At 44.6% G+C, this 27,266-nt stretch overlaps 2 protein-coding genes and 1 long non-coding RNA gene across 5 annotated transcripts; 1 reads left to right on the plus strand and 2 right to left on the minus strand.

The window, feature by feature from the left end:
• Positions 1–1,342: 1,342 nt before the first annotated feature.
• On the minus strand, positions 1,343–21,958 carry nej (nejire). 2 transcript variants are annotated; one of them, XM_070218503.1, is made up of 13 exons: positions 21,819–21,958; positions 20,354–20,950; positions 19,942–20,277; positions 15,137–19,219; positions 14,347–14,636; positions 14,125–14,282; positions 12,306–12,386; positions 10,841–11,789; positions 10,197–10,427; positions 9,893–10,123; positions 8,836–9,233; positions 6,707–8,294; positions 1,343–5,903 (listed from the first exon to the last, which is right to left on the minus strand). In XM_070218503.1, the coding sequence occupies exons 1-13, from the start codon at positions 21,871–21,873 to the stop codon at positions 4,980–4,982; spliced, it is 9,921 nt and encodes a 3,306-aa protein (XP_070074604.1). In that variant the 5' UTR covers positions 21,874–21,958; the 3' UTR covers positions 1,343–4,979. The 2 variants fall into 2 exon arrangements, with proteins under 2 accessions (XP_070074604.1, XP_017012882.2); XM_017157393.3 differs by having other exon boundaries at positions 12,306–12,416.
• A 121-nt stretch (positions 21,959–22,079) lies between these two features.
• On the minus strand, positions 22,080–26,627 carry LOC108068038 (integrin-binding sialoprotein-like). 2 transcript variants are annotated; one of them, XM_017157395.3, is made up of 2 exons: positions 26,510–26,627; positions 22,080–23,606 (listed from the first exon to the last, which is right to left on the minus strand). In XM_017157395.3, exon 2 carries the CDS (start codon positions 23,057–23,059, stop codon positions 22,400–22,402), a length of 660 nt encoding a protein of 219 aa, XP_017012884.2. In that variant the 5' UTR covers positions 23,060–23,606; positions 26,510–26,627; the 3' UTR covers positions 22,080–22,399. The 2 variants fall into 2 exon arrangements, with proteins under 2 accessions (XP_017012884.2, XP_017012883.2); XM_017157394.3 differs by lacking the exon at positions 26,510–26,627 and adding an exon at positions 24,958–25,121.
• Positions 25,113–26,000, plus strand: LOC138913785 (uncharacterized). The gene is made up of 3 exons (XR_011419633.1): positions 25,113–25,536; positions 25,618–25,722; positions 25,781–26,000. It is a non-coding gene; the product is annotated as an uncharacterized lncRNA (long non-coding RNA).
• Positions 26,628–27,266: the final 639 nt, after the last annotated feature.

The raw sequence follows: 27,266 nt of genomic DNA on the forward strand, positions 1-27,266 counted from the left end.
CATTCAAGCCTGAACTTGCAAGAAAAATCCACATCATTCTTACATACCTTCTTAAGGACTATAATAATAACCGTATACCGTACCACTAAGGTCCACCTCTAATAGCCATATCAGGGATCATGATTCGTTCCGAGGCGATGGGATCTGCACACATATATCCCTCGGGGCTAGAACGTCAATTGGCCGGGGGCACTTGAAACTGTTTTCGACACATTATTTATAGATGTTCCAAGTGACGATGGCACGGGTTGATAGTTACGGATAATTCCCAGCAGCGCACGGCAATCCATAAAATAAACACCGCCCGCTATAAAAGAAGAGCGGTACGGACTTTGCACTCCAACAGCCGCTGTTCTCCCGACTTCCGCCTGGCGATATACCCACTATAAAGGAAAGTGAAGCGACGTCTTTGGAGCTTAGGGGCCATAAATCCTTCCTGCGGCGAATGTGAATCATATCGACCCAATAATTCAAGGGCTCTCCACTCCACTCGTAACTCTCGATTCTGAATTCCCCGAACCCAGACGCACCTGCTCCCTTATCACCAACTACGTTTCGCCATTGAGTTCTATTTAAATTTAGGCAAATATGCATTGTATATGGGTTGTGTGGTATGCATGGTCCGACATTATTTTTGGACCATTATCGGGCGTGTCAACAGATTATATAATCACTGCTTAATCTTGGAATGGATTAAAATGCACTTGGAATAATTATAAGGAGAGTTACCGTTCCCACATAAAAATCAACGTTTCGTTTTAATTTCATAATTTTTATTTAAATTAATTTATTTTACACTTTCAAGCAAAGTATTTAGTTAATTACAGTGTTGTTGTTTTTTTTATTTTGTTGTTTTTGTTTGCTTTGTTTTGTTTCGCTTGGTTCGCTGTGATTTTGGATCAATACGACAAAAAAAGAGGGGAAATAAGGTGGTAGGAAATAGAGATTGGTAGAAACAATAATAATATTAATAATTATAATCATCGTAATAATAGTAAAAAAAATATTTATATATTTATGTTTAATCATACACTCATGCAATGGATGTGTATGCGTGTGTGTGTTTGTGGGGGGTGGGGAGTATATGTGTGTTTTTTTTGGGAGGGGGTGTCATTAAATTAATGAAATCTGATAGAAAAGTCAAAGTCATCTTATCAGCTTAACTGTCGCACTATTTTACAAGTAGGTATTATGTCGTAACGGTTTATCTTTATCATTTATCATTATCATTTATCGTTATCGTAATCATTAGCATAAACATTATCGTACTCATTATTATTAGTTATTAGTATCAATCGTTTTTACTTTCGTTCTTCCTTTTACCGCTTTCTCTTCTCTTCTCTTGTTTTGTTGTTTTGTTTTTATGTTGTTGTTGTGGTTGTCGTGTTAGAACTAGTTTTTACTAAGGCTTGGTTTACTTTACACTTGACTTATCTATCCTTCGCATCCTTTGTGTTTTTTTTTCTCGAGTTCATTCTTTTTTTGTGGGTTTTCTGGGCTTTTGTTATAAGAAATTACATTTTGTATGCATAATAATAAACGCGTTTTAGCAAAGTGCTTCGTCTTCGGTTAACGATTTTCGTTTTTCTTTTTTTTTCCGCTGCTACTGCATTTAGAATAAATGTTCATTTTATAATTTACAAGTGTGTGGACTTAACTATATATATTCCTCGCTCTCTCGTGTGATCGATCATACCTATATATATATATAAATGTGTATATAGCGCTGGTTTTTAGACTAAGGCTTAGAATCTAGGTATCATCCGGTTAATGCGTTTTGTGTTCCTCCTAAGTTTTCTGGATTTCTGGCTTCCGGCTTTTCTTCTTTTACTTCTTCTTCTTTTCATCATCATATATAATTGTAATCACAAATAGTTTTGGAATATGCTCTCTCTCTAACTTTCTTTCGCTCTTTAAGCCGCTCTCACACACAAAACGGTTAAAAAACGATAATTGATGTGTCTTTGCCACTCGCACTCGCACACTCACTCAGCCACTCTCTCTATCTCGCTCTCTTTCACACCCATAACTTTGTTCATTGCTGCTGACTGTGTGGTATAAAAACAAAAACAATGCGCAGAAAAAAGCTTTTTCTCTCTGTCTCCCTCTCTCTCGAACATCCTTCATTTTTTTTTGGTTACTATCGTGGGTTTAATTAATATTTAAACGCTGCGCCCGCTAATCCGATAACTTTTTTTTTTTAGTTTTTTCATTTTGTTTATTTTGCACCAGCACGCGGCGCCTGCGTTTTGAAGGCAGCGTCTTGTTATCGCAACTATTACCGATCAACGATAGTCGATAAACAATTACCGATCATTGTTCCATACGTTAAAAGTACAAAGGCATTCGGCGGCAGAGCCCAGTGACTTGAGTATGTTTTCGTTTCTATATAATAATATTTACTTTAACTTGCTTTATTTTTAGTTTTTGTTTTTGGTGTCTGTTTTTTTTTTGTTTTTTTGATTGTGTGCAGCGCAGCGTGGGTTATCGGTTTTATCGGTGGCAGGCGCAGCTTTTTTAGTTGGTTTTCCAATTTTTTTTTTGTTGTCTTTCGCTTAGCTAAGGAAACTATGCGCGTTTCGTTTAAAAACACACTAACTAAAAGTATATATCCCGATATATTTATATATATGTATGCCATATGCGTGTGTGGCGGTGTAGATCGATCTATTTATAAACGATATAACCGATTTTTTCGATATATGTATGCGCGGCTTACGAACTAGGGCATTGGATTTTACAAACTGTCGCGTACGTGACCTACTACACCTATCAGTAATCGTTAATCAGTAATCGGTAAATATATATATATTTATATATATTGTGTATTTGTATTTGTATTCGTATGTGTGTGTGTGTTTTGGGGTATTTACAATTTAATGTTAGTTACTTGCTGATGTCGCAATTGAAGGCATTTTTATGCGCAGTGAATAAGTATCCTAGTATCTAAAATTTACAAAATCCCCTCCATCTACTGTCTCGCTCTCTCGCTGTCTCCTGTCTCTGTCTGATTCTTGGGCGGCGGCAACTGGTAGAATGAAAACAGTTTGAAAACGAAAACAATATCCTGCTTCTAGTCCTTCTAATCCTCCTAATCGTCCTACTCCAAACATACCATCTTAGATGTACGAAAAAAAATCATATTTAGACATGATATATATCATCCGATTTATGAAAGAACCCAGTTGTCGGAAACTACAGACTACGTCTAATAAATAGTGATAAAACTAAATCGCGTTTTAGCCTAAAAGTTTATAGCCTAAATGGTTTTTTGTTTTTGTTTTTCTTTCGTTTTAGCGTTAATAAATAGCAATCAATCCTGCGTCCCCCGTTTTAAAAAATCCTTCTTCCTGCTTTTATTTTTTTTGAGACAATTGGGGGTTTTGTTGGCGCTCCCTTATCCTTTTCTTTTGGCTATCACAAAATCAAATACTAAGTTAAAACGTCAAGTTATTATTAGGTTGCTATGTACAATAGGTTCGAAAATAATTAAATGGATGTATAATAAATCGAGGAATTAGGAACGGAACGCGCACACGCACACAAGCACACCGACACGCATACACACTCAAACACACACACACGTGGGGGCGAAGTCCTTACGACTAAAAATCCTTATTTCAATATAAACAATCAATTCGTGAACAATTTGTTAGAAATTACAACTCTAATTAGTTGTCCTACGTACGCATAATAATATATATATATTTATATGTTGTAAATGTTAGTTCCTTACTTAGTTCAAGTACCCTAAAACTGTTTTCAAAGCATTTTGGCTATTGCTATTTTGTTGCTCTTGTTAATCATACTCCTTTCGTATCGCTCCCCCGGTCATCCTACTCCTCTGCTAATCTGTTTGGTGTTTCGTTTGCTACTGTCCTGATTCCTGATTCTCCTAATTGTCCTCCCAACTCTCCGCTCTCCTCATCCTCGGTTATATACTTATGGTTGTCTGTCAACTGGAAGTGATTAAATTGGGTTCAGATGATTGGGGGGGTTAGGTTATTATCGGATTGGTTTAGGTTTGGTTTAGGCTAAGGATGAGGATCCTCGATTTCAAATACGATTACGATTCAGATTCCCACCGATCTGCGATCTGTGTATAAAAATATGTATTTACTCTATGCGTGTTCCCAATTTGAAGCTCCTATAAGGAGCACTTAATCAACTGCCGATCGATCGCCGAACAGGCACATGTTCACTATAGGCTATATATTTCTTGTGCGGATGCGGATGGTCGGGTGAAATGTCGTCGTCATCGTCGTCGTCGGTCAACTGGCTTACAACACTACAGGGGTACAAAAAACTTAATTCAACTTTACAACATCATCTCTCTTTTCTCTTCGTTTGTTTTTTGCTTTTTTTGTTAGTGGCAGAGTCACAAAATAAATAATTTTACGTTATAAAACATTGCGACTTTCTACGCAAGTCACTAAGGAAAGGTTTTTAGCTTTTGCTCAACGTTTTAAACGCTGTCTGCTGTCTGTCTGTCTATAAGTCCTCCTGATCCTGTATGCTCTTCTATTTCGGTTTCAGTTTTCAGTTGAAAGAACGAATTGCATTCATTAATTAATACATGGTGTGTGTGTGTTAATAGGGCATATGAAATATATGATATATATATTTGCTTAAACGCGGGCCTTAACATGGAAATCGAATCATAATGCTTTGTTCAAATTTTGTCCTAGACTTAAAAATAAAGGGCTGGGCGAAATATCTTAGTCTATAGTACAAATTAGGTGTGATAGTTGTTGATTTAATTATATGAATAACGCTATACAATTAGGGGTGCGGTTTTTGATAAAAAAAAAATAGATAATTATATATAATATATAGAATATAGTTGCGTAATAGTCGTTAAAGTTTAACACACACTGGTGATCCCTGCTGGCTGATGATGATGTTGCTGTTGTTGGTCGTCTGGTTTCTCTGGTTTACCATTCTTCAGTCTACGGCTGCTACCAGCTGCTGTTGCTGCACTAGAGCCGCTCCACAAACTTGGTCAGCTGATCGGAGGCATCGGGCAGGGCTCCTCCGGCATTGCCCACACCGCCTACGTTGCCCACATTCACGCCCACTCCGACTCCGACGCCCACGCCGACGCCTACGCCCACATCCTGTGGAACTCCGGGCAGCGGCGACTGATGATGCATCCCATGATTGTGCATTCCATCGTGCGGCGGCCCCTGCGGCGCCGGCGAATGGCTCATCACATGATGCGGCGAGGGCTGGGCCCTGGGCGAGGCGGAGGGAGCGGCTCGAGGCGAGGGCGCCGAACGCGGCGATGGCGTCGGCTGCGGCGAGCGAATGGGCGGCGAGGAGCGGGCCGATTGCATCAGCTGCTGCTGCAGCGAATGCGGCGTCGGGGGACCCATCACCTGGGCATTGGGTCCACCACCGCCGCCGACCACCGACGACGGATTCTGGGCATTCTGGGCATTCGGCATGGCCACCTGCATCATCTGTTGCTGCTGCAGCGGTTGCTGTTGCTGCTGCTGTTGCTGCTGCTGCATGCCCGGCGGCATGCCCACGCCCATCTGCTGTTGCTGCTGGCCGGGACCGGGCTTTACTCCGACTCCAACTCCCACGCCGACTCCCACTCCAACGCCCTGCTGCTGTTGCAGCATATTGGAGGCTGCCGCCGCATTGGCCATCGAGTACTGATCGCCACCGGGCACGGCATTCGCTCCGCCGGGAACTCCAACGACGCCGGCGCCTCCAGCACCGCCCACCGCATTAAAGTTGCCCGCTCCGCCGCCGCCGCCACCGCCGCCGGGGAACTGCTGCTGGCCGGGACCGGGTCCCGCTCCGCCCATGTGCGGACCACGCTGGCGCTGCGGATACGGTGGCGGGTACTGGTTCATCTGCATGTAGCGCATCTTGTTCCAGTTCTGGTTGGGCACCTGTGAGGGGTGGTGGAAGGTTCACTTAGTACTCACAGACGGAATTTAAGGGATTAACTTTGGTTTGGCTAGGAATACCAAGATTATTTCAAAGAGTTGTGTAAATATTAAATCTCATAGATAAACCTCTCAAAAAAGTTACTCCTAATACATATTTTCCATGAATTAGTTTAATATTTAAAGAAATAATAAGAAACCCTGAGGGAAATTTAAATATTATAACCCAACCGAGTTCCTTAAGCTAATTTATAAAATCAGTTACATGAAATATGGCTTAATTCCTATAACAACTTCTTATATAACCCCTTCAAAAGTACATTAAAAAAATTTTTTCTAAGAATTAGTTAAATTTGTATAGATATAATAGGAAGTCCTGATGAATATTTTAATAAATGTAACCCAGCAATTTCTTAGGTTCTCATAAAAAAACTGAAGCTAACATTTCAGGTAACATTTTCAACAAATTTTTAAGAATTTTTATGAATATTTTAAGCTTTTGTTAAATATTTTAAAATATAAACTGAACAATTTTAATTTTAAAAGAAAAAAGTATTTATAAAACAATTAAAGGAATTTCTACCTCATAAAGAAACCATGTTGGCTTTAATTAATATTTTCAACGAATTCTTACAAATTTATATGAATGTTAAAAATCTCCGTCTTTGATCGTAATTTAAATTTTAGATTTCTAAAGTAATTTAAGGGATTTCCATTAATGACGAACTATAAACTACAGAACCTGCTTTCAGTTAGTGTCCAAGATGGGACTTTCTAATAGTATGCGGTTGCTTTCGGTCACTCACCATTCCTCCCTGAGCGGAGACACCGGGCGACATGTTGGGCGGAAGGCTCTGCAGCATCATCGCGTTCTGCATGTTGGGCATGCGATGCTGTTGCCCAGCACCCGGTCCTCCGGGTCCTCCCTGCTGCTGCTGCTGCATCAGATTAACCTGCTGCTGCTGGTTGGGATTCATCTGCTGCGGATTACCGCCCTGCTGCTGGTTCATCATGTGCTGCATCTGCTGTTGCTGCATCACCTGTTGCTGCTGCTGCTGTTGCTGTTGTTGCTGCTGCTGCTGCTGGGGATTCTGCGGCCCATTGCCCGCCTGCTGCTGCTGCTGCAAAGCTCCACCGCCGGGACCACCGGGCGCTCCGCCACCCGCCGCCGCATTTATCTGCGACTGGTGGCTCTGCTGGCGCTGCTTGATGATCGCCGCCATGATCTGTGGATTCTGCTTGAGGATGGTGAGTATGTGCTGGTTGCTCTCGTTGGTGGGATTGTTCTTGATCTTCTGCATAATCTGTGCGAGTTGCTGGGTATTCAGGCCACCACCAGTGCCGCTTCCTCCTCCGCCGCCGCCGCCGCCGCCTCCTCCTCCTGCTCCCGGCGGCGGACGTACGCCGCCAACAGTTCCGGCCATTGGCGGTGCTCCCATTCCTCCCATGCCGCCCATTCCGCCATGCTGTCCTCCGCCGCCGACGGGCATTTGGCCACCGCCCAGCTGATTGGGCAGGCCGCCCATCATCTGCTGCTGCTGCTGCTGCTGCGGTATCAGATTCGTCTGCATCAGCTGCGTCGGCTGTCGCATGCCGCTGGCATTGTTGGCATAGCGTGCCTGGGGATTACCACCGCCAGGATTGCCTGCTCCGCCGGCTACTCCTCCTCCTCCACCGCCACCGCCGCCCCACTGATCCATGGAGAGCAGGTGATTGACATTCATGCCGCAGTTGCCGGAGCCGGGAACTCCTGGGCCACCGGGGCCGGGATTGCCACCGCCGCCGGCGCCCAGTTGGCCAACTACGCCTCCAACTCCAACGTTAACTCCTCCAACGACGCCTCCTACGCCGACACCCATGCCGCCCAGCTGATTGACCACATTCGGATTGGGTCCTCCGCCGCCGACGCCGCCGCCCATCGGGCGATTCATCTGGGGCGGCGCCATTGGAACGCCCTTGCCAAAGTTGCCGCCATGCGAGACCTGCTGACGGGCCGCCTCCTCCTGGACCTGCTTCACCACCTGCAGGACATTCGGCGACGGTGAGTGACCGCCGCCGGGCTTCATGCCAATGCCCGGTTGATGCGGATGCGGTGAGGTCATTCCGCCCATGCCGCCGGCTCCGCCAGCTCCTCCAGAAACGGGCGAGGGCACTGCGACTGTTGAAGGCGACATGCCGCCCGCTCCCGGCGGCATTATGCCCGCCTGGCCGGGTAAAACTTGTTGGCTAACCGCCACGCCGGACATTCCGACCACGGGTACTCCGCCTCCGCCGCCGCCTCCTCCGCCACCGGAAACGATGGCTGGAACTGCAGCGGGACCGGGCAGAGCGGCCGGGGCAGCTGTCCGGGACATGAGAGCCACACGACGACGCAGCAACTGTTGCTGTTGGAGTCTGGAAGGGAAGAGAGGAGATATGTTTTAGTGGGGAGAACAGTGATCAATTTGACGCCTTCAATTCAGTAAATTAATACAAATCAGGGTGAGGAAAATATCACACACTGTAAAAAACTTGTGTTATGTTAAATACCAAAAACTTTGAATTAAGTTCAAAAAAAGATATTGACTTTTGTGTAAAAAATTGTATCCTACACATGTAATTTGTGTTATTTATGCGACGTGTTTTATACACAACGTGTTTTTAACACAAAGAGTTTTTGACATTAAAGTGTCAGAATTGTATGTTGAACTGAAAATGAACGGTTTTTTAGTATAATAATTCATACATGCTTTGAAATGGTGAAAACTAACATATGTAAAAAACACGTCGTGTTAATAACACATTGTGTAAAAATCACAAGTGAGCTGTGTGTGTTTTTTGCTTTGTTTTTTTTAAACAATTTTGCTTCATGTTTTGAACATGCGTGTCAAAATTCGAACCCCGATACAAATTGGCGGGCAACAAATCAATATACAATCAATTAAATCAAACTCACTTCTGCTGGAGCTGCTGCTGCTTGAGCTTGTGCTTGATGTTGGGACAGAAGGGCACGGGGCACTTCTGCTCCTGACAGTGCTTCGCGTGGTAGCAACAGAGGGCGATGAGCTGCTTGCAAATGGGACAGCCGCCGTTCGTCTTTCGTTTGCAGTTCTTTGTGTGCTGAACGACGCGCTTCATCTTCTGGCACGATGGCAAACGGCAGTTGGCATCGCGACACTGGCAGGCGTGGACCAAAGACTGAATGCAACGCTGGATGGACTGCTTGCGGGCCTCCTGCGGATTCGCCTGCTTGTGATCCGCCGGCGCAGAGCCGTCGTCGATGTCGAAGCCGAGCTTCTCCATCTTGTGCGGATGGCCGACCTTCTCCTTGCACACGATGCACAGATCAAAGTCCTAGAGGGAGTGGAGATGGGTAGAAGATCGAGATTAGCATTGCTTGTTTAAATATAAAAAAATTTTAAATATTGATATTTTCGATATTTTTACAATATTGTATCGATAATATCGATTTTTTTAAAAGGGAAAAAGAGTAAAATCTAGAGCAATAAATAAAAATTATAATGATTAGTATAACATCGAAAATATCGATAATGTCGATATTTTTCAAACTCCACCTTATATATTCTATTTTCAAATATTATCATATATTTTTAATGGTTAAGAGCTTTAGTTGAAAATCCCCTTGGTGAAACACTGATCACTGACTTTATGAGTAATAGCTTTTTGAGTGGTCCATCCATTATAAGATCGAATATATCGATAATGTCGATATTTTTCAAGCTCCTTATATATATACATTCCAATTTCAAATATTATGAAATACTTTCAATGGTTAAGAACTTTAGTTAAAGATCCCGTTTGTGAAACACTGATCACTGACTTTATGAGTAATAGTTTTTTGAGTGGTCCACACCCGATCGCAAACCCCCTTATCACATTTCCCACCTTATCTCTGTAAAAATGCCTAGTAATGAGTAAGCAATGAGTTTCTTCTTTAAATTAAAATGAATAGTCTGCAAAGATTCCATCATATAACCATAATAAATACTCACATCACAGACGGTGCAGTGGAAGCGAGTCTCCACCGCCGTCTTGCAATTGTTGCAGGTGTAGACGAACTTATCCTGGCCCTGGTTATGCAGCTCGTACAACATGGACAGCGTGGAGAACTGTGCCCGCCGCAGCGACGAGAACTCAAAGTGCTTGTCGCGGGCGAGGGTGAGGAAGGCATCGCGTCCGTCCATAAGATCGCATGTGAGCAGCGGATCGGGATCCTGGATGGGCTGTTGAATGCAAGAATATAAAAACCAAGTTAGTCCCCCTGAACGATGGCCAAGATCAGACATATGTACTTACCGCTAAACTCGCTGCCGACTGGGCGGAATGGAGACGGATGACAAAGAAGACCTCCTTGTGCTTCTCCATCGTCGCATAGATTTTGGCCGAGAGATCGTTGCCCGATTGGTGCTCATTGGACTTTTTGCTGTTCTTGCGCTGCGCCGCCTTAGATTTGTTTGACTTCTTGGCCTTCTTCTGGCCCTTCTTCTTGCCATCGCCGCTGACCTCGTTCTCCTCGATCGAGAAAAGCTGCAAGGGGTTCAATATTAGTATTATAAAATGATATAATATAAACAGATTAGAGCCCTGCATGAAATGGTTCAATAAATTATTTTGAATTTTTTTGTTTTATATGAATAAATTGGAATTTTGAGTTTAAATTTTCTACATTTTGTTCTCAAAAGAAAGCACAACAAAATCCTGGCAAAAAAATTATTCATTCATTTATTCAATTGGAAATGAATTAGAAAAACATTCAATTTATTTTACATAGAATTGAATTAATGTTTTTCTAATTCATTTTGAATTTTTCTGATTTGTTTAAATGTATTTCACATAGAATTGAATTAAATAAATCAGAACTTTTGTGGCATACTACGATAAAACAAAAATTAAATGGGCTCCAATACAGATATATATATTAAAACTATTTAGCAACTTACATTCGCTGCAGCTGCCGCCTCGGCGGCCTCGGCCTGCTTGCGTTTCTCCTCTTCCTCCTGGTCCAGCTCCTTGATGCTCTCCTCCAGCACATTGGGCCAAAAGTCGCCCTCGAAGTAGGGCAGCTCGGCTGCGGAGCCCAGCTTGTCCTCCATCGCCTGCTTGAGAATGTCCTTGTAGTCCTGTATGATGCGCTCGATCATGCCCTTGTCGAGCATCTTCTTGTACCACTCCTGCAGGCGCTTGGGCTTCGGGATCTTCTGGTCCGTCGGATGGCAGTGGAAGATGTAGTCATCGCCCTCGGACGGCGGACAGGCCCAAATGTGGGCCATCGTGTAGCCCAGCTGCTTCACATAGTCCATGTAGCCGAGCAGGATTTCGTGATAGACCGCTGTGCGGTATTGTCTTGGCCGGAAGAAATGAACCGAGTCCAGATAGGCGATATACACACGCCGCGTATTCGGCGCCGGGCACTCGGATCCGTATTCCTGGACGTGCATGCCAAAGAAGCAGACATCGATGCCGTCGACCTCCTCGAAGGCGAACAGGGCCTTGGCCCGATACGGAAACTCGTTCATCATCTCGCCCTGCTCGACGAAACGCCGCCGCATCCCAGGTTTCACCTCGACGCACTTGTCCGATGAGCTTACGACACGGATGTGCACCTCGCCGGCGCCCGCCTCCTTCTTCTTGAGGAAGTTATTCACCCGCGTCTCGATGTAGACGCCCAGCTTGGTGGTCGGCAGGCGCTTCGCATTGAACTTGTTCTCCTTCCGCTTCGAGTTCTTCTTCTTCAGGCAGTTGTCGCACACAAAGCCGCCGGGCCAAATCGAATCCAGCCAGAGGACACAGATCTGGTGCTGCTTGCGTCCGCACTCCTGGCAATCGACAAACGGCTCCAGCTCCAGGTGATCGTTCTTCATCTCCTTGAACTGGTCCTTCTTGATTTGGCTGAAGGGTAAGGGAGATGATTGGAAGAGGTTTATGAGAAAGGGAAATTTTTTAATGAAAACCTTAAATAATCTAAAACCTTATTAAAACCTTTCGATACCTATTTAAAAACAGCCTATACTATTTATCAAAGTTAAAACTAATTCCTTTTTTTGGAACACAAAATAATCCTTAACAAAAATTCGAAAGTTGCATTTTTATCTGAGATAACATTTTAAATTAAAATTAAAATTTGGTTTCAAACTAGAACTAGAATTTTAACGATATTTTTAATAATATTTTTTAATTTGCTTTTCATATTTTTAAACCTATTCCCAAAACTAATATCTTTACAATAATAAAACTATTTTTCTCATGACTTGATAGCATATAATCTCCTATAGGATCATAATTTTAATGAAAACTTATGAGAATTGTTCTATAGTTTCTAAAAATAATCTTTTTTTTTTGAGAATAAAAACTAATCCTTAAAAAATATTCAAAAAAAGTTGTACATTTACTGGGTTCTATACTCACGTTTGCGATTGCAGTGGATCGTCGCCCAGTGTGACCGTATCGCCCTGGATGTCGTTAAAGCACTTTTGGCAGTAGGTGTATCTATTTGAGGCGACACCGTATTCCTTTAGACTGTTGTTTTGTTTTTTTTTTGTTGTTCGATTGCGTTTGTTTATATTTTGTTTTTTTTGTTTATTTTTTACGATTTTAGTTGATGGACGAAATTTGAAGATGGCAGCCAAAAGGGGAACACAACAACACAGGCGTGTGTACAGGTGTATATGGGTGTTCAGGTGTTCGGGTGTACAGGTGTTCGGATGTACGGATGTACAGGTGTGCGTGCAAGCGAGATGGTTATATGCATTTAGTCAATTGCGAGAGTGTGTGAGTGTGGTGGTTTATATGTTGTTTTTATTTTTCATTTTGTTTTTCGTTGTTTTGTTTTTTTGTTGTCAATTTTCACACGCACACACAGAGATTGGTACACACACACAGAGACACAAAGTTTGATAAAGACACGCAATAATACAGTTATGAGGTGACACAGATTAACGGGTAGTATTATTATTATTATTGTTTTTTTGTTTTTGTAGTAGTTGTTGCGGGGGAGAAAAGGAAATCAAAAAATAAACGTAAAAAGAAAGAAAGGAAGAGAAACAAAAAGAGTGATTTGATTTGCATTAGAATTTTTGTCACATTAATACAACAATTAGGGGGTAGAATTATTATAGAGGGGGTGTTTCTTAAATATCCCAGTAGCATTACGATCTTATGTTCTTGTATACTTTATAACATTATATACACATATTACACATAGAAAATAAATTGGATTTCTATATTGATTTTTTTAAAATCATATCATAAATCTCATATGATCGTATGGTATTTAATTACAAACTGGGATACTCAAGTTTTCTTATCATATGAGAGATCGGTTCTTTATCATATAGAAAATCCTTACTCTATATGGATTTTAAAAAAATTTTGTCATAAATCTCATATGATTGTATAGTATTTAATTACAAACTGGGATACTCAAGATTTCTAATCATATGAGAGATCGGTTCTCAATCAGATTATTGGATTATTAAGGAACTATGTTAATTTTTAATCCGTTTTGGGTTCGTTTTGCTCGGTTCTGACTACTCGAAAAATGTGGAATGTTAAACCTCGACTTGGAAAGCGGGAATTGGATATAGTTTCTGGCCATGATGGATGGCAAAAGCGGCGGTTTTTAAGGAGTGTGTGTGTGTGTATCGTTGTTGGATTGTTATATCTATATATTATATATATTTTGCGCAATGTGCAACATTTAATATTTTTTATGTACACAGCAACATTAGGGATAAAACACACACACGGGGGGAAAACACAGAAGAGAGAGAGAGAGGGAGGAAAGGATCACAAAGGGAGATCAAGGATCAAAAGCCATCAAATTAGTGCACAAAACGGACATTTCTTATATTTTATTTATATATGATAAAGATGCTGAGAAAGCAGCCATCGAACATTCACATGGAATCGGTAAAAGAGAGCAAGCGGTTTATAACTAAATCACAGGACCTGTTCTGGTTTTTTTGTTAGCATTTGAAGGGCCTAAATATATACTTAATATATTTTTTGATAATTTTTTGTTTTTATACCGAAACAGGCCTCTCTGATTACAAAACATTTTTTAAGGACTCGCAAGCGGTTTAACTAAATTACATTTCACACATCAAACAGAGAAACAGAAACGAAACGGAGCCAAGCAAATAGTTCTCGATGGGGGATCGTATTGTATAGGATCGTATCATATAGGATCTTATCGTTTAGGATCGTATTGGAGATCAACACATACCTGTTCTGGTAGCTGTAGTACTTGGCGTCCCTTGGAATCGTACAGAGCTGCTTGCCGTAACAGCAGAGCACCTGTGGATTGAACGTGTACTTCCGGCCGCAGCAATAGCCGAGTGCCTGCATCACAGGATCAATCTCCGCCTCAAAGACCTCAGAGAGCTACAAGAAAATATTATATATAAATTACAAATCCTTCAAGATTTAAAATCTTTATAAAACCCACCTTTGTGCAATAGCGATAGACCCGCGATGTCTTGCGATTATACAGCCAGGCATTGTCGAACATCAGCCAAACATCGTCCACATACTCCCAGGGATCACTGTACTTGCCATTCTGGATATTGGTGCGTATGGTGCCCAGGTCCATGGGCTTCTTGACGATCTCAAAGTAATCGGGAATGCCCAGAGCCTGGGGATCGACGGGATAGCGAAAGGGCACCGATTCGGGCTCCTGACGATAGAGCTTCTCCAGCGTTGGCAGCAAAGCGGTGCGCAGCTCTTCGGGATTGAATTCTAAAAGGGATCGGGGGAGTTATTATATCAGATATATATATATATATATATATTTCAAGGTTCGGAAATGTAAAAAACATGAAAAATTGTATTTAACAGTGAGAGCAAAATGGTTGACATTTGTGTCAAATACAAGTGTTTTTTACACAATGTGTTATTAACACTACGTGTTTTTTACACACTGTTTTTTTTAACACAAATGAAAATTAAGTCGAAGGAAAAATGAAAAATCAATATGATATCTTATTTGTTAGTTTTAACTCAAAGTATGTAAGAATTCTTATACTCAAAAACTCATTGTGTTAAAAACACGTTGCGTAAAGAACACTTTGTGGAAATATCACAAATTAACTGTGTGTGTTATTTATGTTTCTAACATATGTAGGATACAATTTTGTACACACAAGTCTATAATTTTTTTAACATGTTAATAACACTAGTTTTTAACACTGTGTGTTATTTTCTGAACCCTGATACAATATCTAGCGAATAAAACTTACGGCATTTCTTCTTCTTGTCACCCGCATTCGGAGCCAGTGGTTCCGGCACCAGTGGTTTCGTATCCGTCTTCGGTTTAATATCCACACCACCACCGACACCGCCCGAAGCTCCACCATCGTGGGCCCCGTTGATGTTATCCTTGCCGCCGCCGGCGCCACCACCGCCACCGCCTTCACCATGATGCTCGCCCGCCTGCGATCCTCCGGCCTCGTCGACATCCATGGCCTCCGTTTTGATCTTCACCTCGCCATCCAGACCCTCCTCCGTCTTGATCTCCATTTTGATCATGCTCGTCCCATCGTTATTCACATTCTTTCCCTTTCCACCGCCCGTCGAGCAATCCATTTGCGAGCTATCGTTATTCCCGCCGCAACTGTCGTCCATGAACTCCTTCTTGATATCATCGTCTTGCTTAATCGAGTCCAGCTTGCCCTTGGAGGCCATGCCACCGCCTGTATTACCACTTCCACCACTGCCATTGGTGTTCTCCCCAGACGGCGAGGGCGTCTCATCGTCATTGTCCCGCGCCGCCGCCTCCAGAGCGGCCATCTGTGAGGAGAGACTGCTGCTGCTGCTCATCATGCGACTACTGGAGGATGTTGTCGTTGTAGTTGTGGCTCCTCCGGATCCCGTTGCCGCTCCTCCCGACAAGAGGAGCATTGGATTGCTAGCAGGCGTCGTTGTAGAGCTTGTGGTTGGCGTGGAAACCGAGCTAAGTGGCGTTCCAGAGCCCGCCGAGGAAGCAGAGGATGAAGTGGAACTTGCACCCGCTGCAGTGGCTCCTCCACTGTTGCTATTGTTGCTCCCACTACCGCTTCCACTACTCGCACACGTTGCTGCTGCCGAGGCGGGCGTACTGCTGGCCGCCAGACCGACGGAGGCACTGGTCGCCGGCACTGGAGAGGCGGGTATGTAGGGTGGCGTCCCCGGACGATTGCTTAGCGGTTGTTGCATCAAACTGCTCACCGATGGCGGGTTGTTGTTGGCACTGCTGCTGCTATTGTTGTTGTTGTTCGAGGGCGTGCCAATCGAGGGGCCGTTGGAGAGGAAGCCAGGCGATGGACTGGGCGCGGAAACGGTTACATTGGAGGCACCTCCTCCTGACGCTCCCGCTCCCGCATTCATGGCCTCCAAACTCGTGGGCGTGGGCGGCATGTTGTTGAGAACACTGCCAGGTTTCTGTTGCTGCTGCTGCTGTTGCTGCTGCTGTTGCATTGGCGAACTAAAGCTGTTGCTAGTCGCCTGTTGCTGCTGTTGCAGGGGTGTGGCATTGCTGAAGGGCGATTGCGGCAGCAACATTCCCTGTTGTTGCACCTGCTGTTGCTGCTGCTGCTGTTGTTGCTGCTGCTGTTGCTGTTGCTGCTGCTGGTGAATGTGTCGCTGCTTCATCATCTCGCTGAGCTGAGGATTTGCCCCTGTGCCGCCGTTGGCATTGATAAACTGCTGCTGTTGCTGTTGTCCCGGCACTGGACTGGTCAGAACATTGGTCGTCTGGTAGGGTGATAGCGCTGGATTGACCACCATGCCACCGGGACTTGGTCCAGGTGGACCGACCAGCATTTTCCCAGCTCCCGAGTTAGGAGGTTGCTGCTGCTGCTGCTGTTGCTGTTGCTGGGGGAACTGCATGCGCTGCTGCTGCTGCAAAGCGAGCATATTGCCGCCAGGCGAATGACTGCGCATGGCCACCATATTATTGGTGACGCCTCCAACGCCTCCGACTCCTAGAATGCTGCCAGGTGGACCCTGTGGACGCAATTGTTGCGGGGGCATTACACCGCCCATGGGACTGATGCTCGGATGAATGCAGCCCTGCAGGGGTTGCTGCTGCTGGGGGATAACTGCTCCTCCAGCTCCTGCTCCTCCTCCTGCTGCTGCTCCTCCCGTTACTCCTCCCCCTCCCGCTACCGGATTCGCTACGCCCTGCTGCTGCATCAACATCTGCTGATGCTGCTCCTTCCTCTTCAGCCGCTTCTCTTCCAGCTCCTTCTGTATCTTGTAGATCTTCTCGGCCAGCAGATGATAGTACTCCGACCTGGACTTGGCCATCTCGTACATATCCTTCTCGACCTTTTCCGCATAGGAAACAAGATTGTGCATACGCTTATCCTGCATGGTCGTGGGATCCGAGGTGGGGAAGATGGCCTGCACGAGTTTGTGGACAAGATGATTGCGCAGATCGGCGGTAACCGATTCCCGCCAGTCTTTCTCGTTGTCTCCCGGGGCATTGGAGTTTCCACCGGCGCCTCCTGGTCCGCCTCCTCCTCCTGGATTCTGGTTGGGATTACCAGCGGTGCCGCCACCTCCTCCACTACCACTTCCCGTGGTATCGGCTGGCATTAGGACACTGGACACACCGGCTGCCACTTGACCACCGCCTCCGCCGGTTGCTCCTGCGCCCGCTCCAGCTGCTCCGGCACCCGATCCTCCAACCACATGGCTCTGCGGATGCACTTGGGCCACCTTCAGCTGCTGTTTGCTGTTGTCATTGGCTACTCCCGCTCCGCCGGCGGCTGCACCACCGAAATTGGCATTGCCAAAGCCACCGACATTGACGGAAAGTGGTGCTGGAATGTTGCCACCACCCAGCTGGGCGGGATTGGGCTGCTGCTGCTGCTGTTGCTGTTGCTGTTGCTCCACCATGTTGGCCAGGCCACCGCGTCGTCGGTTCTGCCCCTGCTGCTGCTGCTGTTGGAGCATCTGTTGCTGCTGCTGGTGGAGGCTATTCACATCGTTGGGCAGGACATTTGTGGGATTACCGCCGGGATTACCGGGTCCCAGAACCCGGACAGCCGGCTGAGCGCCTTGCATGCGAATCACAGGCGGCAATCCTTGCTGCTGCTGCTGTTGCATTCCACCAGCGGGGACGGGGGATAATCCCACCTGGCCCATGCCATCAAAGCGACGGAGTTCCTGTTGCTGTTGCTGCTGTTGCACTTGCTGCTGATGCACCTGCTGCTGCTGTTGCTGCTGCTGCTGCTGCGTCAACTGTTGCACCATATCGGCTGGGGTTTTGGGACCACCTGGTGCTCCGCCGGCTCCTTGCTGCTGGGGAAGAACTATGGCTGTGTTTTGGCCACCAACTCCGCCTGGGGCAACCTGCTGCTGTTGCTGTTGTCCCTGCTTCACACCATCCACCACGAGACCCGTGAGATTGGGTTGCTGTTGCTGCTGCTGTTGTAAGCCACCTGCTCCTCCAGCTGCTGCTCCCGCTGGAGCTCCTCCTCCTCCTCCCGGTGCTCCTGCTATTCCCGCTGGACCTCCTCCACCTCCACCTGGTGGCACATTGGAATTTTGAAAAACCGAATGATTCTGGCGAAAGGGATAGCAAATAATGCAGCCGCTATTCGTGCAGGTCTTGTAGTGCAACAGGATTTGGCGCGAGGAGGCGCAGTGCTGCATGGTGCAGTCCTTGCTCTGCTTGCAGGTGCCCATGTGGGCCAGCACCGACTTCATCGCCTTGCAGTAGTTCACATTGCAGACCTCTCGATTGGGATTCAGGTTCTCCCGTCGATTGCATTTGTGGGCATGCAGCAAGAGCATCAGTTGCTGTTGAATCTGCCGCTTTCGGTCGTCGGGAACATCACGATTGGCGCCGCCGCCACCGGGACCACTGGCCTGGACAGGAGCTCCTCCGCCGCCTGCTCCTCCCGCTGGCACACCACCTGCTCCCGCTGCATTGGCCACCACAGCTAGTCCGACTCCCTGCTGCTGCTGCTGCTGGGAGGTTCCCGGCTGCTGCTGCTGTTGTCCTGGGTGACCGAGCAACTGATTGGGTTGCGGTGGTCGCGGACCCATGGCTCCCGCCTGCTGTTGCGCCAACATCTGCTGCTGCTGCTGCTGCTGGGGATTGCCGCCTACCAGCTGGCCAGCGGCTCCCACGGAGCCATCGCCTCCCAGTGTGGACATGGGAACGACGGTGCCCACGGGTCGATTGCCCTGCGGCATGCCCGGCACAACGCCTCCTCTTTGGGCCATCTGCTGGGCGAGGAGTTGCTGCTGCTGCTGTTGCTGCTGCTGGGGATTGTTGCCTCCGCCAGGACCACCATACTGACCCACTCCATAAGGCAGACTGTTGAGTTGACCTGGTAAAAAGAGGGGAAAATGCAAAATTAGATACCAAATCAAAAACAAGATAGGAGATCTTTCCTATTAATTATCAAATCACAAACATTTTCAATTTTCTATTATTGCTCCTTAATTTTCCGACAATTCCTATGGCGATTTTTTCTAAATTTAATTCAAAATTCATAAATGTTTAAATTTTAACTTTAAAAAGCTATATGATATTATCGTCCGATTTTGATAAAACTAAAATCGAAATTCGGAAATATTCAAAAAAAGTAGAGTAGAAGAAAATACAATAAAAACCAAAGAAGCTATAATTTATTTACTCTTACTTTCCCATTAATTTTCCGACAATTCCTATGGCAGCTAGATGATATAGTCGTCCGATTTTTTTTTTTAAATTTTATACAAAATTCATAATTTATTAAAAAATAATATTCCCAAGAGTAGACGGTAATAATTAAAAAAAAACACGGAAGCTAGATTTTTTTTTACGTTTTTTTTCCGATCTTTCCTATGTGAGCTATAAAATATAGTTGTCTGATCCATCCGGTTCCGACTTATATACTACCTGCCATAGAAAGAAGACTTTTGGGAAAGTTTCATCCCGAAAGCTTTAAAACTGAGAGACTAGTTTGCGTAGAAACGGACGGACAGACGGACGGACAAACGGACAACATCTTCTTCTCAGCGTTGCAAACTTCTGACTGAAATAATCAACTAATCAACAACTACTTACCCATTTGCATATTGGGATTCTGCATGCGTGGTCCACCGCCACCTGGTCCATTACCCGGACCACCGGCTCCTCCGGCGGCGCCCATGAGATGCGGACCGCGTAGCATATGCTGTTGCCCCACCATCCTGCCCATCATGGGTCCATTCTGCATGTGCATGCCCTGATTGGGGGTCACAACAGCTCCGCCAGCTGGTCCGCCACCAGCTCCTGGACCTCCAGGCACCGAAACACCTGGCTGCTGCTGCTTTAGATGATTGACCATGCCGCCCATGCCGCCGCCAACGCTATTGGTCAGCACCATGTTGCCCAGATTGCCCTGGGCAATGGTGTTCATGCCTGGAATTAAATAAATTAACGTAATATTAATATAATTTATAAAATATATAAAATATTTAAGAGGAGCATCTCCCACCTGGTATGGCGTTCATGCCATTGTTGCCATTATTCGATATCGACATGGGCATCGAGTTGACCATGCCCATCTGGGTGCCCACCACCTGCTGCATGCCACCCTGGTTGGGTGACTGCAGATTGGGCGACTTGCTGCCCAGCTGCTGCATTCCGGGCACCACCATGGCTCCCTTTTGTCCCTGCTGCTGCTGTTGCTGCTGCTGCTGCTGGAGGAGATGCTGCAGCTGCTGGTGCTGCATTTGACTGATCCTGTTGGAGGCACCACCGGAGTTATTGCCACTGCCGTCGTCGCCGCCGCCTGTTCCGGATCCGTTGCCGCCGCCGCCGCCGCCGGCTCCGTTCATCTGGGAAGGCACCACGCCCACGACGCCCACATTGACACCCACTTGGGGTCCGGAGTTTGGGCCTCCGGGTGCTGGTGGTTTATTGGGTCCACCGCCGGCGGGATTTGGTCCGGATGTGGAATTTGTGGTCACGCCGGAGGCGCCGCCGCCTCCATTGCCGCCGCCAGCTCCGCCGGTCAGCTGATCCGACCAGCCGCTGTTCGAGGACACCAGCTCATCGGGCAGATTCTCCTCCAGAAAGTAGGAGATGTCCGCTGCGGGGAAGAGATCAAGAGAAGGGTTTTTTTAATATTATATTCTATAGATCTCCAAACTGATTCATTTCGTAGACCGCAAAAATGGTAAAATCAAAAAATTTTATTAATTATATGGTGAAATTAATAAATTACTGTCTTTTAAAGGAATTCACATTTTATATTTTAGATAGGTAAAAAAGAAAAATAAGCTGTCATATCTGTCATATTTTTAATAAGTACAACTGTCATAAAGATTGGTTATGATATTATAATTATATTTAATATAATAAAATACTATTGGAATAGAAAAATTTGCTGTCATAGCTGTGATATTATTTAAAAAATATCCCTTTTTTACAAAATTCATAATCGAAATGTTTCAAAAAATTTGCTAATGATTGGTTATAATTTATATTTATCTAATATATTTTTAATATAATATAATACTATAAGAAAAGAAAAACTTGCTGTCATATCTGTCATATTTTTAAGAAATACATCTGTCATAAGGTATTTTTAATAAATTTCCTACTTAAGTGTCTTAAAAAATTTGCCTATGATTGGTTATTACATTATAATTATAATTACAATATAATATCATTTTATAGAAAAATATAATACAAGAAAAATTTGCTGTCGTATCTGTCATATTTTTAATAAATAAGACATTTTTTATAAATTCCCTAATCAAAATGTCTCAAAAAATTTGCTAATGATTGGTTATGATATTATTATTATAACTATAATTATAATATTATTTTCCTAAACCTTTAGAAAGATTTAAATAAAAAGCCGGCTTTGCTGGGAATTTTCTTTGGCCTGTCAAAAAGTGACAGTTGGAAAATGGGAAATGGAAATGGAAATTTCTGGACTCCGCTATACTCACTTGGATCCATTTTGACCCGCTTCTGGGGCGGTTCGTCTAAGTGATCGGCCATCATATAGAGTTAGTTGGATGCTTCCGTCGTTGTGGACGCGAGCGTATCCAAAAAACGAAGACGAAACGGAAAACCTTCAGGGGAAAATGAAGCGGAGGGAAAAGCGTTGTTGTTCCGTTTTTCCTCCGCGTTGTTTGCCGGTTTCTTCGATTTCTCTTTGTTTGTTTGTTCCGAGTTTTGGTTTTGTTTTTTCTTTCGTATTATAACAATTTTAATCGTTCTTTTTTTTTTTTTTGCTACAACTTTTTTTCTCCGTTCTGATTTATAAACCGACAACGTTGAAGTTCAGTCGTAGTCTGATTTTCTGTCGGGATTGTCAAAGGAGCTCGAGCTGCTACTTTTTGACAGTTGTTGCACGGGTTGCCAGAAGGTTTGTATTTGTTTGTTTAGTGTTTAGAGTGTTTAGTTTCGATTGATTTGCTGTTGTTGTTGGTTGTTTCTGGTTGTTGTTGTTGTTGGTTGTTGTTTTCAGACACTTTGCAACACACAGAGGGCACACACGCACAATACACAACACACAAAGAGGCACTCAAAAGGCGTGGCTGGCGAGGATTGGGATTTGGTATTGGTATTGTTGGTATTGTTGGTATTTTGGGATCTTAATGGAGGAGCTGGTTGCAATTGTTGCTGAGGTGTTTGTTGTTGCTCTAGCTTTAATTATTAGTTGCAACAACGTTGCCGGCGCTATCGTCACCGCAACCTGGTCACCTGGTGGATATGGTGACCGCGTCCGCGTCGTTGTTTCGCTTCCACCCACTTCGACTCCTCCTCCGACTCCTTCTTCGACTCCTTCTTCGACTCCTCCTTCGACTCCTCCTTCTCCCGCTTCCGCTGATCCTGGAGGACCGCGCAGCCACCACCGCCTCCTCGTTGCGGAGCCGTTGAGATCGTTGTCGTTGTCGCCGCCACTGGCGCTTTGGCCAGCAGACAACTTCTCCTCCTCCTCCTTCTTCGACTCCTTCAACCGCTGCTGGTTCTCTTCCTCTTCTTCGGCAACTACTACTGAAACTCCTTCCTTGTGCTTCCTTGGCTGCAATTTGTTGTTGTTGTTGCTGCTGCTGCTGCTACCGCCGCCGCTGCCTGTTGTTGCTGTGTTGTTGTTGCTGCTGCCGTCGTTCTTGTTGTTGTTCTTCTTATTGTTGTTGTTGCAATTGTTGTTTGTCGAACAGCAGCAGACACACGCGTGCATTTTGTGTTGTTGGGCCCCAAAAACACCAAAAGTTGACCTTGGCTGGGCGGCTCGTTGTTGTTGTTCTTGTTATTGTTTGTTTGGTTTTTTGTTTGTTGGTTTGTTGTTTGTTGCCTGCCTGCCTCCACACTGAGCGAAAATTAACGGTTGTTGTTTTGGCTCTCTCTCTCTCTTCCTCTGCCTCTTCCCTTTTCAATCCGCCTTTTTCCGCTACTTTACATCTTTTCTGCTATTTTGTTTTTGGCGGCTTTTTTCGGCTCCGCTTATTTTCTTTTTGATGTATATACTTTACTATTTATTATTTATGCGTGTGTGTATATAATTATTATGCACTTGATTCGGTTTTCGTTTACAATTAAAATGAAAAAAAAAAGCAATTCACATTGTTGGCTGTTGTTGTTGTTGATTTTGTTGATTTTGTTGGGTTTGTTGTGTTTCGGTTGTTTTTGTTTTTGTTGCTGGCGCTGCTTCTGCTTCTGCTGTTGTTGTTTTTGCCGATGTTGCTGCTGCTACTGCTGCCGTTTGCCGCTCTAACATTGCACATAAACTGTAAACGCACAAGAATACCAAGGGAATAAATAATGCTGCCTATTAGAATTATTATTGAACGAACACTCGGAGCACCGCACACAAATCAAATCGAACCGAAAGCAATAGCAATATTTATTTATTTTTTTAGCCGCGCGCGAGTGGCCGAGAACGAAACGGAGGGGAAAAGGGAAACGGAACGAAACGAAACTAAAGGCAACGAGACGAGACGGCGATAAGATCGGGGGCGGACGAGAGAACTCTTCTCGCTGCACTCTGCGCCGCTTGACGACCACTCGCTCTCTCGCTCTCCGCTCAGCTCTGTTCTTGTCTCGCAATTTTATTCGCCAATACTATGCACTGTACTCGCTGCTCTGCCCGCAGACGTGTGGACGTGTGTGTTGGCCTCTCGCTCTTTTGGCGCACACCACGAAAATGAAAATAATAAATTTTATTTTGCCGCCAGTTCCCAACTAAAAAATAAAACAAGTGCCGTCGCTGGCAAAATTATGCATTAAATGAGGCACCGAAAAATTTAAAGTCAACGCCGTTAAGCTGGGGGAGGGAAAAAAATCACCCTTTTGGGGGCAGAAAAATACTGCCCAGGCAGGGCTAAAAATCAACTAAAAATGCCAGCCGGCTGAGCCAGTAGTTTACAGCACAATTTACATTTTAAATGGCCGAAAAAGTGGCCGTATTTTGATTTTGCTTCCGCATTCGAGCGGCCATCATATGAAATTCAATTTGTTGGGGCGGCGAGTGGCGAGTGGGGTGCGAGCGGGACGACCGTAGGGTTAGTGGGGCTGGCTGACAAAAGCTTTCACACACGCACGCACGCACACACACTTGGGGCTTGGGGCGCGCGTACAGAATTCTCACAGCGACGCCAACGTTTTCACCACACACAGTTACACACACACACACCGAAAGCAGCGAGTTCGTGCAAGAGCGAGCACGAGTCCGAGAGAGAGAAAGCGTGCGCTGGTATTGGTGCCGAGCGGCATTGGTGTGCATACACACACGACGGGTAAGCGGCAATGAGTGCGAGGAGCATTGGAAAAAGAAAGAAAAACAGACGTTCAGAAATATATTCCATTTTTTTCTGTGTTCGCTCGTCGTTTTCGTTTCAAAGTTTCTATTGCAGAAATTTTTTGTGTTGTCTCCGCCAGAGCGTTTTTGATTTTTCCCGGCCCGCACAAAAATCGCAAAATTATTCTGAGCAAATGCGAAATTCGAGAAAATGTCGTAGAAAATTTGAAAAAATTTCCGGCCACATTTCGGCCGGTTGTCAAAATTTTACACCACAACCGATTGCCACGCACTAAATTTCTAAATATTCTTCGCAATTTTGCCGAATTTCGGTTTCGTACCATATATTTTTCACATTTTCCGGCGATTTTAGAAAAATCCCACAAACTTTTTCGCAACACTAAAACAAAAAAATTTCAGTCCGCTTGTGTTAATCGTTCTCCGAGCCAAAAATGTTTTTGCTTCAGTGTGACCGCGGCTGGCCGTTCAAATACACCACCGAGCACGAAATACACTAAAATTGACTGTTCGACACAACACGCGAGTGGCTCTCGTCGCTCTCTCGCTGCTCTCACACGCTGTTTTCGCCCTGTTATCGCCCTGTTAGGGCCCGAAATCCGTACAAATGCCGCTGCTAGCGCGCTGTTGTCGCCGTAACAGCTGTTAGCCGCTGTCCAAAGCCTGTTCCGCTCTCGCCACGCGCTCTCTGAGAGCCGATACGCACACACATCCGCACATATGGCGCGCCAGATAACGAAGCAGCGAGTCCAGAGATGCGCCCTGCTCACCGGTGACACACTCGCCGATATTTTTATGCGGCCGCAGTCACTGCTTGGGTCACGAAAATTGCGCACAAAGAAGTTTGGAGGAGTGATAACTTTGAAAAAAAAATTCTGTTTTACTGGCATTTAGTTGGAAAGGTTCGGTTTCTTGTTGGAAACAACTTTAATAAATTCTAAAATATTTTCTTTTAATTGCGATAAAAAAAATATTTCAAATAGATACATTCGAAAAATTGTACTACGAATTCTTCAAGAAAATATCGCCTCTTGCTAAGAAATATTTCAAATAGATACATTTGAAAAATCGTACTACGAATTCTTCAAGTAAATATTGCCTGTTGCTAAGAAATTCTAATTAAGAATAAAGTAACGATCTTTACAGGCAATCACGAAATCGAGTCACTGGCTTTGGCGCATCTCTAGTGGGTGCAGTGCGAGCGTGTTTTCAGCTTGCTCTCGCCGCGAGAGCGAAAAAGAGAGTGAGAGGGGGCAAGCCGAAAAATCAGCCGCCGCAGGATAACACTATCGTCGTCCTTGTCCGACGAACCGGTGGCCATGCAAACAACGCACAGAACAAATTAATTTTCAAATTGTTCAACAAAATGCCCCACTGGCCTCCGATTTTACCCCCTCTTTGCTACCAGAATTTTAGCGATTTTTTTTGGGGCCGCTCTTCCGTTAACTTTCCCAGCACTTTTTCGATTTTCGCGCGCTGTCGTATTTATTTACAATTTTTTTGTTAGCGGCCGCCGTTGTTTGTTGCACATACACAGCGCACACAGACACACGCTTTTACTCTGACACACTGGCGCACGCACACCGACACGTTGTCACCGAAACGAGCGGGACGGCAATATGGCTGGCTGGCCGTCGGTGTGTGGGTGCGACGGAGATGGCACGAGCGAGACTCCAACGAGACGGGTCAGCGAGTCAGCGAGAGATTTGGATTCGGATTCGGACTCGATTCTCTTTTCTCTTTTGCGATTGGGAATAATGCCCGACTTTTAACACTAGATGAGATGCGCTGGCTCTGGTTATTTAATTATGCTATTTTCCTCGGGACATTGCAAATCGGCGGCATTTAATTTGCCGCCCAGCACGCCACACAAACCGATAGTTCCGATCCAAACGTCACTGCTGCGCCTCGCGTGTACAATTTGCGCCAATTTTCCCCCCTTTTTCTCGTCTTTTCCGTTTCAGCCCAGCACCGCTCCTCCTCCTCTCTCGCCACATTCTTATGCGGCGAAGTGATGCCCCTTCGGCTACTTTGTAGCCAGCGAGCGCTATTAGTCATTATCTAGCTTTTTTTATTCAGTCGATTTTTATTGTCATTAGTATCATTACAGATTAAATTAAAATTTATAAAAAAAAAACGTTTCAATCAAGCAATCTTTTTAAGGCGCTTTTTTTAATAAATAACACTGAGCTAATAAAATTTGCCAGAATATGGCAAATTAAAGTGTTAATTTTAATATAAAACACAATTTTACAACTATTTTATTTTTTAAAAAATTCTGAGATATTTTCTAGATATTCAGAAATGCCATCTCTTAGGAGCAAGAAAATTAATATTAAAAAAAAAATCTATTTTGATTTGGGCAATTTCGATAATTTGGGTCATATAGAAAAGGTACACGCAAATCGTGCGTTTAATTATATCAATTTCTTCTTAAAGTTGACAACTATTATAAATTTATAAACTACATAACTTTAGATCACAATTTAGTGTAAGCAATCCAAAATGAATGTATAAGTATTTAATTAACCTACTTGAACAATATTTTATTGCGTTTGTAATTAGTTTTATTTGTTACAGTTGTTCACCCATTTAAAATAGACAATTTATGTTACTTGAGTTATTGAAACAG

Source organism: Drosophila takahashii, chromosome X (genome assembly GCF_030179915.1).
Source record: "Drosophila takahashii strain IR98-3 E-12201 chromosome X, DtakHiC1v2, whole genome shotgun sequence".
Taxonomy (NCBI): Eukaryota; Metazoa; Arthropoda; class Insecta; order Diptera; family Drosophilidae; genus Drosophila; species Drosophila takahashii.

Bases quoted from the DNA above. Each gene is read 5' to 3' on its own strand.
- nej (XM_017157393.3), bottom strand. From the start codon at position 21,873: ATGATGGCCGATCACTTAGACGAACCGCCCCAGAAGCGGGTCAAAATG. The intron at 14,283-14,346 runs GTGGGTTTTATA...ATTTTCTTGTAG, and splicing joins TCTATCGCTATTGCACAAAG to CTCTCTGAGGTCTTTGAGGC. The intron at 10,428-10,840 runs GTAAGTTGCTAA...AACCCCTTGCAG, and splicing joins AGGCGGCAGCTGCAGCGAAT to CTTTTCTCGATCGAGGAGAA.
- LOC108068038 (XM_017157395.3), bottom strand. From the start codon at position 23,059: ATGCACGCGTGTGTCTGCTGCTGTTCGACAAACAACAATTGCAACAAC.